This window comes from Mandrillus leucophaeus, unplaced genomic scaffold (genome assembly GCF_000951045.1).
Source record: "Mandrillus leucophaeus isolate KB7577 unplaced genomic scaffold, Mleu.le_1.0 Scaffold773, whole genome shotgun sequence".
In the NCBI taxonomy this organism is placed as follows: domain Eukaryota; kingdom Metazoa; phylum Chordata; class Mammalia; order Primates; family Cercopithecidae; genus Mandrillus; species Mandrillus leucophaeus.
This window is the reverse complement of record NW_012108397.1, coordinates 556191-571678: the sequence shown is the minus strand read 5'-3', so window position 1 is coordinate 571678 and position 15488 is coordinate 556191. Positions and strand designations below refer to the sequence as shown.

Below are 15488 nucleotides of genomic sequence, written 5' to 3'. Positions count from 1 at the left end.
TGCAGGAATAAAATCGCAAGTCCTTTGAGTGGCCCACAAGGGTCACCCGCGAACGGCCCTGGCTGACTTCCCCTCCCCCAATGCACATGGGGCTTGGGCTCCTGGGGGCCATTTCCTGGAGGCACGGAGCTCTTCACCCCGCATTCCCCTCCCTGGTCCGGCTCCTCCCAGCCCTGCCCAGGGCTCACCCCTCCTCATCCCTTGGGCGTCCAATCTCCCTTTTCTCTGAATTTGCTGTCTTAAGTTGCCCCCAAGTCTGCTCACTGTCCCTAGTGCTTTCCTTCAAAGCTCTAATCACACATTGAATCTTAGCAATTAACTGATTTGGCCACTAGTTTATTTTCTGTCTTTCCCACCTTAGCAGATAAGCTCTGTCAGGACAGAAACTGTGTTCATTGCCCAACAGCACAGTGCTACGCGCACACTAGACACTGATTGAATGCTTGCTGGAAGAATGGCTAAGCGGAGGATGGGCTTGCAGCTTGGTTTCACTCTCCTTTCCTCTGCCCATCAGCCTCCCAGAACCACTTGGGTCTGCCGGACTCCCCTTGTCTCCGGGCCTGTTCTCTACCCCACCCTATTTCTCCGGTGAACTCCTATGGACTCTGCAGACACGTCTGGGCCCCTGGAAGCCTTCCAAGACGTCATGCTGGGTCAGGAGCCCTTCTCTGTGCTGAAAGCCCCTGGAAGTCCCCATCCCTGGACCAGTCACATTGTAGTTCATGGTTACGCATCTGGCCAGCTGTCTCACTGGGTGGTCAGTTCCTGGCGGGCAGGACTCGGGGTTGGCTTATCTGTGAATGTCCAGGGTCCCTTCAGGCTCAGAGTTCACACTCACCAGTGTTTGTCTCATAGTTGAATGTGTGGATGACAGAGCAGGGCTGGGTGAGCAGGTCATCTGCCCCAGTCCACCTGGAGGCTGCCCAGCTGGAGCTCCTGAACTGGAACCTTCTGGTCCAAGACTACCTCCCTTCTAGGATGAAAAGGTCCTGGGGCTGTCCCCCTCCCAGTCCCTCAAGGGCCAGCCTCAGCCTTGTACAGAAGGACCCTTCTCTCGGGCAGGAGTTGGAGCCCACAGCCCTCTGAGTCAGATGCCACTGGGCCAGGTTTGATGGAGACTAGAATGGCCTCCTCTCCTTTCTGAGGCAAGAGTTTGGTCAGCAAATCAATGGTGCAACAAGAGTTGCGGTGGAGAGCTGGGGAGGGGACACCCCACTTAACCTACTCAAGAGAGGCCCATCCATAATCAGCAATCTCCATCTGCGTGCCCACAATTAATGTGCTCCTGCCCTTCAGAAATGTTCTCTTTTCATTAATGGTGTCCCCATGGGGCCTCAGCTTGGTGATATGTTCCCAGCTGTTGGTTTGAGCTATTTATTGTAAGAGCCCAAGTTGAATAAAACAGCATGATTTTAAAAGGAATTCAGACATTTTATAAAATTTGTCACTGCCCCGTCCCTAGACTGGAGCCAGATTAGACTCTGAAATCTGAAAACAGGCGCAAAATTTAGATATTGTCTGGGTCACAGCACAGCACGGAAAATAGGAGGCTGTTCTGGTTCTATTACTTTTTAGCTCTGGGACCTTAAACCTCTGGGTCTCCGTTTTCTCCTCTGTAAAGTGGGGAGAATCGTGCTTGCCTCATGGAGTTGTAGGGACTAAAAGAGAGGAGAATGCGAAGCCCTTAACACAGGGTCTGGGACACACCTAGAGTTCCATAAACAGTAGTAATAGAAGCTGTCACTGTTCTTGTTTTTAACACAAAGGCAGCACGGGATACTGGAAAGGCAACTGACTTTGAAGTCAGGTTTTTTGTAGTGTGACTTTATGCTCATGATTTCTCTACATCTAATTTTCGCCAACTTTATTTTTGAGACGGAGTTTTGCTCTTGTCACCCAGGCTGGAGTGCAATGATGCAGTCCCGGCTCACTGCAACCTCTGCCTCCTGGGTTCAAGCAACTCTCCTGCCTCAACCTCCTGAGTAGCTGGGAATACAGGTGCCCACGACCACGCCTGCCAATTTTTGTATTTTTAGTAGAGACGGGGTTTCACCATGTTGGTTAGGCTGGTCTTGAGCTCCTGATGTCAGATGATCCACCTGCCTCAGCCTCCCAAAGTGTTGGGATTACAGGCGTGAGCCATCGTACCCGGCCTTCTCCGTCTTTAAAATGGGAGTAAGCATGTCTATCCTGCACTGATGTTGTGAGGTAAATAAAATGGTATCCATAAGAGGATGATGGGTTGGCAAGGGGTTGGTGGGTTTTGTCATTGATATTTTGTAGATAAGGTGACCAGTCCCAGAGAGGAAAACATCATGCCCATGGTCACACAAGATGTCATGGCTGAAAATGGTCTCAAAGATGAACTCATTTAGAGTTCTTACCCCCAAGTCCACGGACCCCTGAAAGTGGGTGGGCCAGAGTCCCACCCACCAACCCAATGCAGTGAAAAGTTGTGAAGTTTTGTGTATTTCTTCTAGAGAAAGTGTCAAAAGCACTTATTAGATTCTTAAAGTGGCCATGATCTTCAAAAGTTTAAAAACCACTGTCCTAATTTAACTCTGTTCACTTCTCAGGTGGGAAAACAGTCCCAGAGAGGGCAAGGTCATGTGGCAAACTGGAGACAGGCCAGATTCCCACTGGGAATAGAAAACTTGAAATAAGGCCTCTGCCTCCTCCAGGAAGCCCTACGGGTGTCTAAGGGCTAGGCTCCATGATCCCTGGGACCACAGACTCCTGGTTCCTGGAGGTTAACAGGGTGCCACTGTTAGGGATTAAATGTTTCCCTCCGCCCTCCCCCTCCCCAATTCATATGCTGAAATCCTAACCTTCAATGTAATGGTATTTGGGTCTGGGGCCTTTGGGAGGTGATTAGATGAGGTCATAGGGGTACTCTTCTTGATGGGATTATTGTCCTTACAGGAAGAGATCAGAGATGTCTCTCCCCATCCCTCTTCCTTCTTCCTCATGTGAGGACACAGCAAGAAGGTTGCCTTCTGCAAGCCAGGAAGAGGGCCCTCCCCAGGTCCCAACCACGCTGGCATCCTGATCTTGGACTTCCAGCATCCAGAACTGTGAGACGTAAGTTGTTGTCTAAGCAACCCAGGTGGTGGCATTTTGTTGTGGCAGCCCAAGCAGACTAAGACAGCCCCATTTAGGGGGAACCCAGGCAGTAGCCCAGACTCCTCAAGTTTTCGAGAGGTGAAGCAGTCATCCCCACCCTGTTCAATGAACACAGGTAGTGTTTATGGACCCTGCTGGTTGTGGGGCAAGGGGGCAGGAGGGATTTCCAACTTGGGTGACCAAAGATGATGAGGGGATTTGGGGATGGCTTTAGGGGATTCTGGCATGGAACTGGTTAGGAGGTGGGCGCTGAGTGTAAGGTGTTTTTGGGACCCTCAGGAGGGAAAGCCCAGCAGGGGTTGCCCTCATGGCCCCCCTCCTCATCCCTCAGCCCAGCCCTGTCTCAGACGAGCCAGCGTCCTGATGGTGCCAATGAGGCCTGGTGCCGTCTTGCTCTGAGTTGCTCCCTAACTTTCTGATCCCGTCTCACCTCAGTACTTCCTGCCACCCTAGAGTCATGCCAAGGGCCCCTCTCCTGCACACATATGGATTTGGTTTTCCTGCTTCCAAACCAGCCGATTTTCCACTCCAAACCCTGTTTCTAAAAAAAAATCCCCTAAGCTGCTTCTGCAAATTATAGCACACACCACCAGGTTTGATTAATTAACTACACAAAAATGATGGAGAAACCAGTGAAGGACGTAATTATGCAAAACAGAAGTGTCAGATTTACAAAGCAAGTTCCTCCCCTCTCCACATTCTCGAACGGGGTGGGGTGGTGTGGGGGTGGGGGTTCCTTCCCTTTACCCTGTAGCTGCCCCTGCTCTACAAATTTTGCTCACAGAAAGTCGAGAGAGAGGCAGGCAGGCGGGACGCAGAGCAGGAGTGGTATGAGAGGTGGGGGTGGGTGGCCTGCAGGAGTACACCTGATGGGAAGGCCCTGCGGCCACTCCCAGGTATGCTTGCTAAGAGAAGCCCCCTCCGCCCGGCCCGCCCCTCTATGGGAGAGGTTTCACTAAGCCCGCTCATGTCTACTTGATCTCTGCCTGCCTCGGCTCTGCCTTGCACCATCTTTCCTCACCCTGGAATGGTAAGAGCCAGGAGCAGACACCATTGCGGCCCGGTGTGCAGAGCCACTTGGGCTGGTCCTGGGAGGCAGAGGAGTGCTGGGGGGCTTGTGAGGCTCCCGCATTGGTTGCGGGTGTACTAGGACCTTTGGGGCCTCTGGTCTTCCCCATCTGTCTGTCTCTCTACGGACGGGGCTGGCCCAGAGCAGGGCTGGGGTGTGCCCAGGTCCCTTCATCGGGGCATCCCCAGACCATCTTAGTCACACCCTGATGTCCCCCACCACCAGCCCAGCCCATAGTGCCCTGCTCACCCAACCTGTGTGACCAAAGGCCTCAGGATGACTTTTCTCCCTCCTCCCTTGGGGCCCCTCGTGGTGGGCTCACCTGCGGCCTGCCTCGGCGTCACGGTAGTCCTCGATGGCCAGGCGCAGCTTGCGCCGGTGCAGAGAGCTGCATACACCCAGGCCCAGCTGCAGATCCTCGTCACTCAGGCTCAGCAGCACCTGCCCCCCGGGGAAGGAGTGTCATATGGGGGCTGGGACAGCTGCCAGCAGGGTTCCTGCCCTAGAGGGGGTCTGTTGGCATGGGGTTCTTTCGCCATCTCCTGCCCACCTTTCATACAGTGGTGCCAGTGCACGTGAAAACCTCTGCAACTCTGACATGGGGCGGAATCCCTGTTCAGGCAGAAAGAGCCCTTTCCCTTTGGCAGGTAAAGGATGCTTGAGTCCCTTTTCAGGATGAGGCAGCTGAGGCTCAGAAAGGCTCTCTGCCTTGCCAGGGAGGCACAATGATTGAGGAGGGACATCGGAGACCGACTGCATTGGCTAGCTCCTAGATTGCACCTTCCCCTGACTCCAGGGTAGGAGTGGGGGGCAGGCCAACTTCCGGGTGCATAAAGTTCACAGAGGGCGTGGGGGGCGTCTCACAGGGGGCCCGGAGTTGCCTACCTTCCCGCTCTTCACGTTCTCCGCGCAGGCCTTGACGTACATAGGCATGGCCATCACCACCTCCAGCCAGGCCTGGACGGTGCCCGCCTTCCAGTGGGACATAGGGGTGGTCCTCACCAGCTCCACCTGCTGCAGCCGGTCCATCTGCTCCTCGCCTTCCGACAGGCTGAGGCTCTGCCTCGTGGGGCTGCACTGGCTATCCGAGTCTGCAACACACAAGTGCAGGCCATGCTGGGGGATGAGGTTGCCGGCGGGCAGGGGCTGGGCAGGCCGCACCCCCGGGAGGCAGAGGACGGTGGGGACGTCCTCCCGCCATGCATTTCTTCTCTTCAAAATCAAAGTGGTTTTGGTGTTTTTGTTTTTCTGCCCTTGTGCCCATTACAAAAGTAGTCTATGAAAAGAAAAGCAGAAAAGCTTATCCCAGAAAAAAAATAAAACAGAACATGACGATCACCCCATGTGACTGTGAAAGGAAAACAGATCTTGGGACCCCAAACTCATCAAGCCACAGGGAAAAGTCAAGCTGGGAACTGGGTCACACAAACCTGCCTCCCCGTTTTGGTTCCTAAATAAGATGGCTACAAGATGAACAGCTGCACACCTCCCTCAGATTTTGCCCACAAGGAAATTCCTAGTGAGCTTCGAGATATTTACCCTAAAGCATTTCTGTTAAAATTCACCATGGCAATATAAATGGATAGCTTATCTTTACACAGTATTCACCCCTCTGCTCACCTGGCACAAATGCATATCTGATTATTCCCCTGTCCCATTTATCTTTATCTTATGTAAAAACGTCAATTCCCTGCATTTTCCGCATCTGTCTATGTTACCTTATGTAAAAATGCAGATTCACTGGGCCAGACAAAGGCATGAATGATTATTTCCCCCACCCTCCTCTTACATGAAACTGTATACTTCTCAATATCCTTTCCCCTTTAAATTTGGAGCCCACAAAATCATCTTCGGAGAAAGGCATAGACCTGTCTCCCGGGCGCGCGTCCTTAACTTTGACAAATACACCTCCTAAAATGACTGAGACCTGTCTCATCCTTTTTCTCGATCGACACCACCTAGAGACAGCAGCTGTTAAATACTCTTTGGGATACAGAAACGCCATACTTACAAACACACACAGACCCGCTTGCTTCCGGGGTGCGTGCATTTGAGGTGTGTGCATTTGTGATACGCCTGTTCACTTTCGCTGGGGAAGAGATCGTTCCATCTCCATAGAGACCTGCAGTACCTTTGGACGGTGCAGGATTCATCAGAAGGAGGCTCCATAATTTATGTCACCTGCCTCCTACTGATGGACATGGAGGTTGTTTCCAATTTTTCACTATTGTAAACAACACAGCGGCCGTCGTCTTTGGGCAACTGGGTGATTTATTTTTGTAGGATAAATGGAACCCAGCTCCATTCCTTCATACGCTGAAAGCTGTTTCTGGAATGGCCCTCACAGACCAAAAAAAAAAAAAAAGTTCATCCACTAACATTTTCTAACCCCACTCTTCTATATATGGTTGGTTGCATCAACGCCTGGTAAATATGCAAAGTTCACGTTATGGAGACTCAATTGAGAGGCAAAAAGAATCTCTCTAAAACAGGGTTCAATAAAAACCTAAACAAGCCAGGTGCGGTAGCTCACGCCTGTAATCCCAGCACTTTGGGAGGATGAGGTGGGCAGAATGCTTGAGTTTCAGGAGTTTGAGATCAGCCTGGGCAACATAGTGAAACCCCATCTCTACCAAAAATACAAAAAAATTAGCCGGGTGTGGTGGCGTGTGCCTGGGGTCCCAGCTGCTCAGGAGGCTGAGGCAGGAGGATCTTTTCAGCCAGGGAGGCGGAGGTTACAGTGAGCCAAGATCATACCACTGCACTCCAGCCTGGGTGACAGACTGAGACCCCATCTCAAAACAAAACAACAAAACAAAACAAAACAAAACAAACACACACCCAAACAGACCAACTCAATACCTTGAGAAATGACAAGTATTTAAATAGACCTCTGATTGACCGGGCACAGGGGCTCTCATGCCTGTAATCCCAGCACTTTGGGAGGTTGAGGCGGGTGGATCACCTGAGGTTGGGAGTTCGAGACCAGCCTGACCAACATGGAGAAACCCCATCTCTACTAAAAATACAAAATTAGCCTGGGTGGTGGCACGTGCCTGTAATCCCAGCTATTTGGGAGGCTGAGACAGGAGAATCGCTTGAACCCGGGAGGCGGAGGTTGCGGTGAGCCGAGATCGCGCCATTGCACTCTAGCCTGGGCAACAAGAGTGAAACCCTGTCTCAAAAAAAAAAAAAATAAATTACAAAAATGAACAAAAAAAACCCTCTGATTAGAAATGACCCTGCTGAAATTGAATATTATAAATCATTACAAGGATGTAAAAAAATGCTTATCCATCCAAATAGGACACAAAATTAAAACGATAGGTAAACACAAATGTTCATAGTCACTGCCTTTGAGTGCTGGGGAGAATATAGTTATTTTCTTCTTGTTGTATGTCTCTGTATTTTCAAAGTTCCCTAGTAAACATGTATAGTTTTATAATAAAAACTTTGGAAAAATTAAAAACTAGGAAGCAATATGAATGGTTATTGATGAGAGTTTGTTTGAAGGAATGACGCTGCATTCATATGTTGGAATATGTGCAATGAATAAACACTCTTGTCACGGGAGAATAATTTTGTGGGGAAAATGTCCACTACCGATTGCCAAATGAAAAAGGAAAACACGGCCGGGCACAGTGGCTCATGCCTGTAATCCCAGCACTTTTGGAGGCAGGTGGATTGCAAGGTCAGGAGATCGAGACCATCCTGGCTAACACGGTGAAACCCCATCTCTACTAAAACTACAAAAAATTATCTGGGCGTGGTGGCACACGCCTGTAGTCCGAGCAACTTGGGAGGCTGAGGCAGGAGAATCGCTTGAACCTGGGAGGCAGAGGTTGCAGTGAGTCGAAATCGTGCCACTACACTCCAGTCTGGGTGACAGAGCAAGACTCCATTGCAAACAACAACAACAACAACAAAAACAAAAACACAGCAGGCACAGTGTAACTCTGACTGTGGTTTAAAAATTATATGTAGATGTAAAGCGTATAATTATTATATATACGTGTATGTGTGCACAATACACTAGATGGATAAAATCTAGTATATAAAAATATATAAAGTACTAGATGGATCAACAGGAAAAGTCTGTCTCTGGAAAGCAGTGATAGGTCATTGTGCGAGTGTGTGTGTGAATGTGCATGTGTGAGTGTGTGAGAGGATTTGTGACTGTGTGCATACTTTTCTGTCTCCCAAGTTTTCTGCATAGACTGTATTATGTTTGATGTGGAGAAAAAAGATAGCCTAGAAATCTCACTTTTTCAAGTTACAAACTCCCTCCCCACAACGCCTTCCCTCTCTCCATTTTAAACTCCCTGAGGGACTCTTTGAAAAGGGTTGCATCCACTTGGTGACCACACACTCATCCATCATTCCCATCTCCACCAAAACCTATCTCCCAAACACCTTGTGCCTCAGTTTCCCCCTGTGTAAAGCTGACCCGGTACTGTTCTCTGCTGCCTGCCTCCTCTGTGGGCTGCTGTGAGGACTCAGCGGGGGGCAGTGTGACAGGGCTGTCCTTGCTGGGACAAGTACAGGTTGAGAGGTCACTGCCAATATTATCATGTTTCCCTTCTCAGTGGCCCCAAGCCCTTTGTTTTTCCCAAGGAAATGGCAGAGGTTGCAGAGAGCTCTGTGCGGGTTGCCCATTTGAGGGACCTCCTGTTGCCATGGTGCCCAGGAATGCGGAAATGTCAGCAGCTGCCTCTGCAATCCTGCCAGGGCCCCAGGTTCCTGCCGGTGACAGGGCTGTCAGGCCAGGGGTGCAGGCCGACGCCCAGTGCTGGTGCCCGGCTCCCAAGGACCGGTGTGGCTTGCAGGGAAGTCTTTCAGATCAGGCACAGGACTCCAAGTTCTATAGGGATTGGAACAGGCGCTGAAACAGGGCATCCTTCCTGGATGGGAGAGAGCTGAGAGCCCCCAGGAGGCCGCCAGCATGGCTGGCTTCACTGCATCTTATTCCGCTTGCTGAGTCTCACCTCTGTTATGTGCTTCTGGGAAGAGGAGAGGTGACGTGTGGCCAAATCTGGTTACCCAAAGTTCCAAGACACGGCCCATGTTGTCCATTTGGACCAGGCTTTGGAGTTCAACAGACCTCAGCTTCAGGCAGATTTCTTGAAGCCTCCGTTTCTCCATATATAAAATGGAAATAATGAGAATATCTGCCTCGTAGCTTGAAATGAATGTTATAAACTCTGAATGCGAAGCTATGGGAGTGTGAAAGTTGCAGATACCAGGATGAAATCACTTTTGTCAGAACCAGAAGAATTAGAGCCGGGAAAGCATGAAGGAGGGGAACTCATGCTTGCATGTCTGAGATAAGGACTGTCTCAAGGACTTTCTAAAATAGCCCCCAAGAAATGCCTTCTTTGGAACTGCAGCAATTCAGATAAGATGTTCTCCAAAGAACACTGCCCAGTAACGACGTCTCCACCAATGAACTGACGCCAACTCTAGCGTTGAGCCTCCAGAGCCAATGAAGTCTGTTTCCAAGCAGCTTATGTGAACTTCTCTCTCTCTCTCTCTTTTTTTTTGCCAATAAAAGCTTCCCTTTGCTGTCCCCTCTCCAGATGCACCTATAGCTTGCCACGGCTATGCTTCCAGAGTCTAATCCATTTTGCTTACTCCCAAATACATTCATCATATAGGAGATATTTTTTCTGATGTCTTTTTTTCAGGCTGACAGTAGGCACTTAGTCAAGGCTGGCTATTGTTGGCAATAAGGGGCCCCCCTCCTGGGGCCTGGACACTGGCCACACCTAGAGTTCAGCAGCAGCCGCCTCCTTCCCACTACATTCCTGGCTACAGCTTCGGTGCCTTCAGAGGGAAGAAGTTCTCCTAGTTGTCCAGTCTGGCAGGGCAGAAATTCACTGTCCCTGTTGGACTCCTACCTGGTCGAGGTGGGAGGGGTGGGGCTCTCAGTGAGGTGAGGGTGGATCTGTCTGTTCTGTGCCCAGGTGGGTGGGCGGGGGGTGTCTGCAGCCCTTGACTACGTCTCCCAAGAAAGGCAGCTAAAGGGGCCTGGGAAGGAGAGAAAGGAGATGGGAGCAGAAGTTGGCACCTGCTCCTGAGTCCCCCAGAAGAGGGGAAGATTCAAAGAACAGGGTTTGGGGAGAGAAAGGTGCCCAGATGCAATAAAGATGCAAAGGCAAATTGAAAGGAGGAGAGGGAGAGAGGGAGCCGAGGGTCACAGAGGGGATGACAGATACGTGCACAAACAGAAAAGGCAAACGTCTGGTGTGCAAGTGTGAGCGCGTGTGTGCATGTGCGTGTGTGTCTTTGTGAGTGTGTGTGGGTTATTTTCTGTAGTGAGCAGGCCTCAGGGCAATGAGGGGAGCTGGCTTTACAGCTCGCATTATTTATGGAGTCCAGGCCCTAGGAATGCCAGAGGCCAAGCTGGGTTCATGTGCGCAAACCACATATTTTGGTTTCTGCAAGACAGCTATTCACCGCCCCTATTCACCACCGCCTCCTTTTCCCCCACCCCTGAGGACTGAGCGCCAAGGAGACGACGTGACAGAAGGGCTTAGGAGGAGTATAGAGGGGACTTGGGGTCATAAACCGTTAATTAAAGGCAGTTTCCAAAATGCAGGCATTATGGAGCCAGATTTTATGTCCGGATTCCATCAATCCTGGCTTTTATTTCCCTCCTTCTCAGTCTTGAGAGAGGGAATAACTCATGTTGATGGCCAGGCTGCTCAGCAGAGGGGCTGCCGAGTAGGGGGTGCTGGCTGAGTCCCTGGTGGAGTCTGAGAAGCTACCACTAAAAGGCAGCCACTCTGGATCCTTCTAGAAACTAGAAAGACTGTGGACTTTGGAATGAGAGGCTCTGTATCCTTCCACCCACCCCAACACATATGCACGCACGCACACACCCACCCCACAGAATGTTAGTACTACTGAGTGTGACCACTGAGGTCTCCCGTAAATGAGACATTACAGAGGCGATTCTGCTGGCCCAGCATCGAGGTCAGCAGACTACTGCCCCTGGGCCGAATGCAGCCCTCCCTCCTGTTTTTCTAAATAAAGGTTTTATTGGATCACAGCCATGCCCATTTGTTTATTTATTGTTTAAAGCTGCTTTCATGCTACAATGGCAGAGTTGAGACATTGAGATAGGCCCACAAAGCCTAAAATCATTACTATCCGGCCCAGTGCAAAAAATCACATGGAGAAGCCCCTGGCCTAGAGGTTCAGAGGTTGGCACGGGAATATGGGAGCCCACGGTTTGAACCCCAGCTCTGTGGCTTACCAACCAAATGATCTTATGGAAGTGTTTCACATTTTCTCAAGCTCGGTTTTCCCCTCTGTAAAATGGGGATGATAAGAACGCTTAATCTCACAGGATGGTGTGAGGATGAAAGGAAATGATGTGTGCAGTGTTCAGCCTTGTGTCTGACATAGAGTGGATACTCGGTGACTGAGTGGAGGCCTCTGTCCCCTGCGGGCTCATGTCACTTACTGTCCAGACTGCTCTGTCCAGTACGGCAGCTACAAGCCACATGTGCTTACTGAACATGTAACGTGGCTAGCTCACATTGAGAAGCGCCTTAAGGGCTGGGTGTGGTGGCTCACGCCTGTAATCCCAGCAATTTGGGACACCGAGGTGGGTGGATCACCTGAGGTCAGGAGTTCAAGACCACCCTGGCCAACATGGTGAAACCCTGTCTCTACTAAAAATACAAAAAAATTAGCCGGGCATGGTGGCACATGACTATAGTCCCAGCTACTCAGAAGGCTGAGGCAGGAGAATTGCTTGAACCCAGGAGGTGGAGGTTTCAGTGAGCTGAGATTGCGCCACTGCACTTCAGCCTGGGCAAAAGAATAAGACCCTGTCAAAAAACAAAAAAACAAAAAAAACGCCTTAAGTACAAAGCACATACTAGAATTTGAAGATAGTATAAAAAAAAAACCAATGTAAACTATCTCATAATCATTTAAAAATTGATAACATATTGATATTTTGGGTATACCAGTTTAAATAAAATGTATTATTAAAAGTCATGTCACCTGTTTCTTTTTACTTCGAATGTGGCTAATAGAAGATATAAAGTTACACATGTGGCTTGCATTAGTTTCAATTGGACAGAGCTGGTCCGGATGGAAGATTATTTTTTCTTTGGTTTGTTTTCTCGTTCCATTCCCCCTCTCCCTCTGTTGGTTTGGAAGTTAAACTTTCTATGTTTCTGATTTTAGTGTAGTAGTTGTAGTTCTCAAAGTGTGGCCCCTGGACTAGTAGCATCAGCAACATCTGGGAATTTGGTAGAAATGAAAATTCTAGAACTGTACCCCAGATCTCCTGGAACAGAAACTCTGGGGGTGGAGCCCAGTGGTCTGCTTCAAAACCCACCAGATAATTCTGAGGCATTCTCAAGTTCTAGAACCACGGCCTTAATGATTACCCTTGAAAAGTCACTATACCTATTTCTCTTAATAAAACCTAGGGTTGTTCAATATCCTAATGCTATCCTAAATAGTAAGAATGATTTAAAATATATTAATTCTGATCACTCCTCCTGACTTCTGTGCTACCACATCCAGGATTTTAATTCTGTCCTCTTTTAAAACCCCATAATTTAGGCATTGTCATGATGACTATTTTATACTGATCACGTTTGCTTAAAATAATTGACTTACATGTTTACCAATTTCTTTGTTCCTCATGTGTTCTTGTACCTCAGACCTTCCTTCTGGAATAACTTTTCTTATTCCTGAAGAACATGATTTAAAAGATTTTTCAATTAAAAGTGTTTTGGTAGTTAGCTGTTATAACTTTTGTCTATCTGAAGAAAGTCTATTTTACGCTTGTACTTCAGAGGGTTTTGCTGGGTACATAGTTTTAGGCTGAGAGTTTGCCTTTTGTTTTAGCACTTTGAAGACATTGTTTCATAATCGTGGATCTTTATTTCTGCTAAAGAGAAGTCCACTGCAAGCCTCATTGTTCTTTTGTTAGCTACTTTTAAAATTTTCTCTTTGTCAGCCGGGCGTGGTAGCTCATGCGTGTAATCCCAGCACTTTGGGAGGCTGAGGCAGGTGAATTACCTGATTTCAGGAGTTCGAGACCAGCCTGTCCAACATGGTGAAACCCCGTCTCTATGAAAAATACAAAAATTAGCCAGTCGTGGTTGGGGCGGGGGCAGGGGTGGCGCCTATAATCCTTGCTACTTGGGAGGCCGAGGCAGGAGAATTGCTTGAACCCAGGAGGCAGAGGTTGCAGTGAGCCGAGATTGCACCACTGCACTCCAGCCTGGGCAACAAGAGCGAAACTCTGTCTCAAAAAATATTTTTTTTTCTCTTTGTCCTTGGTGTTCTGAAGTTTCATTACAATGTGGCTAGATGTGGCTATTTAAAATTTATTCTGAATGATGTAATTGTGCTTCCTGGATCTCTGGACGCCTCTTTTTGAATATTCTGAACCGTTATCTCTTACAGTATTACCTCTTTTCCATTCTCTTTGTTCTCTTCTTCTGGCATTCTGGTTAGACATAAGTTAGACTTTCTAATTCTATTTTTTCCTATCTTGTGACCTAGTGCTGTCCAACAGAGCTTTCTGTGTTGATGAAAATCTGCTATAACCTTCACTGACCAAAAGGATAGCCATTAGCCACAAGTGGTTATGAGCTAATAAATGTGGCTAATGGGTGGTGCACGGTGGCTCATGCCTATAATCCCAGCACTTTGGGAGGCTGAGGTGGGAGGCTTGCTTGAGTCTAGGAGTTCGAGACCAGCCTGGGCAATATGGCAAAAACACATCTCTACTAAAAATACAAAAATTAGCTGGGCATGGTGGCAGGTGCCTGTAATCCCAGCTACTCAGGAGGCTGAGGGAGGAGAATCACTTGTACCTGGGTGGTGGAGGTTGCAGTGAGCTGAGATCGTGCCACTGCACTTTAGCCTGGGTGACAGAGTGAAGCTCCATCTCAAAAAAAAAAAAAAAAAAAAAAAAAGGCAGAGGTAAAATGTGGCTGGTGCAACTGAAGACCTGAGTTTTAGTTATATTTAATTTTAATTAATTCAAATATAAATCTAAGAACAACATGTGGGCTAGTGGCTACTGTATTCAATACAGTAATTTCTCCTTTAGTTTTCATCTCATCTCTGTGCATTGCATTCTTGGTAATTTCCAAAAATTTTTTTTCCATTTTTAAAATTGTCTCTTCACCTATTTAGTCTGCTGTTTAACCCACCCTTTTATTTATTTTTAATGTTATCAGCTACATTTTTTTTCATTTCTAAAACGTTTTATTTGTTTTCTCTTTCAAGTTTTCCTGGTCTTGTCAGACAGTTTCCTATTGTTTGCTCGTGTCTGTGATTTCATCTAACATTTCCTTAAGTATTTTATGCATAGTATTTAGTATTTTGTATTTGGTATTGATAATTACTGTATCTGAAAAGACCTTAGAGGGTCTACATTGCTGTTTGTTTTTGCTGACTTTCACTCCTGCTGAACACATATTTGATCTTAATTTACGGGAATCTTTAGGGTCTAAATAGCAGATGCCTTTCTCCAGAGAGGATTTACATTAACTTCTACTGGGGTGGGGAAGAGAAGAGGAGTGGGGATGAGACCTGGGTCCAGGGGCCACTTCACGCCTCTTTGAGAGACTCTGGTTGAATGACAGAATCTCCGGCTCTGTTCTTCCACTTTGCCATATCCCAAAATTTAACCCCCTGATAACAGTCCTGATAGCAGCATTTGCCTCTAGGACAACCTCGGCTTTTGCCTTTAGTGGTCACTCACTGCTGCTGTTCTGGTGTTAGCTTACAGCTTTCCGTTTTTGTCTGTAGATGTCTTGGGGATTTCCCTTATTTTCTGTGAGACCAGGAGTGCATTAAAAAGTATGTTTCATTCCAGATTTATTGGTTTTGTAGAGGGAGGCCCTTCCAAATATGTCTTCCACCAAGCTGCCCTGAGTGGCTGTCCCCCTGGCTGTGTGCACTGTCCACCCAGCACACTGCTTCCTGCTGGCACTGCTGTGCATGACCTGTCCATCTGCCCTGTCACAAAGTGATTGCCTAGGTCATCAGCCAAGTCTTTTCACATTTGTATTACCAGGGCCTAGTATATGGAGATGTCCAATGTCATCAGTGATGGTAAAAGTCCAGGTTATAGGGAATACCATTTGATTTCCCTTTCCTCCCAGCTCAGCCCTTCCCTGTTCTACTTGTATTGACATCCAATGAAGAGGAGACCATTATTCACTTGGATATTCCTTTGGGAAGTCTCAGTTTCTCTTGCCTTCCCCCAGGAATAAAGGGGCAAAGGGCACATTTCAGATGGAAGTGAAGG

At 48.2% G+C, this 15488-nt stretch overlaps 1 protein-coding gene across 1 annotated transcript in view; it reads right to left on the bottom strand.

The window, feature by feature from the left end:
- KAZN (kazrin, periplakin interacting protein) overlaps window positions 1-15488 on the bottom strand; it is a 199700-nt gene that overhangs the window by 19309 nt on the left and 164903 nt on the right. The window contains exons 9-10 of the mRNA XM_011966784.1: window positions 5078-5283; window positions 4515-4633 (exon numbers count right to left, since the gene is read on the bottom strand). Of these exons, the coding sequence (XP_011822174.1) occupies window positions 4515-4633; window positions 5078-5283 (325 nt within the window). The remainder of the gene's footprint in view (window positions 1-4514; window positions 4634-5077; window positions 5284-15488) is intronic.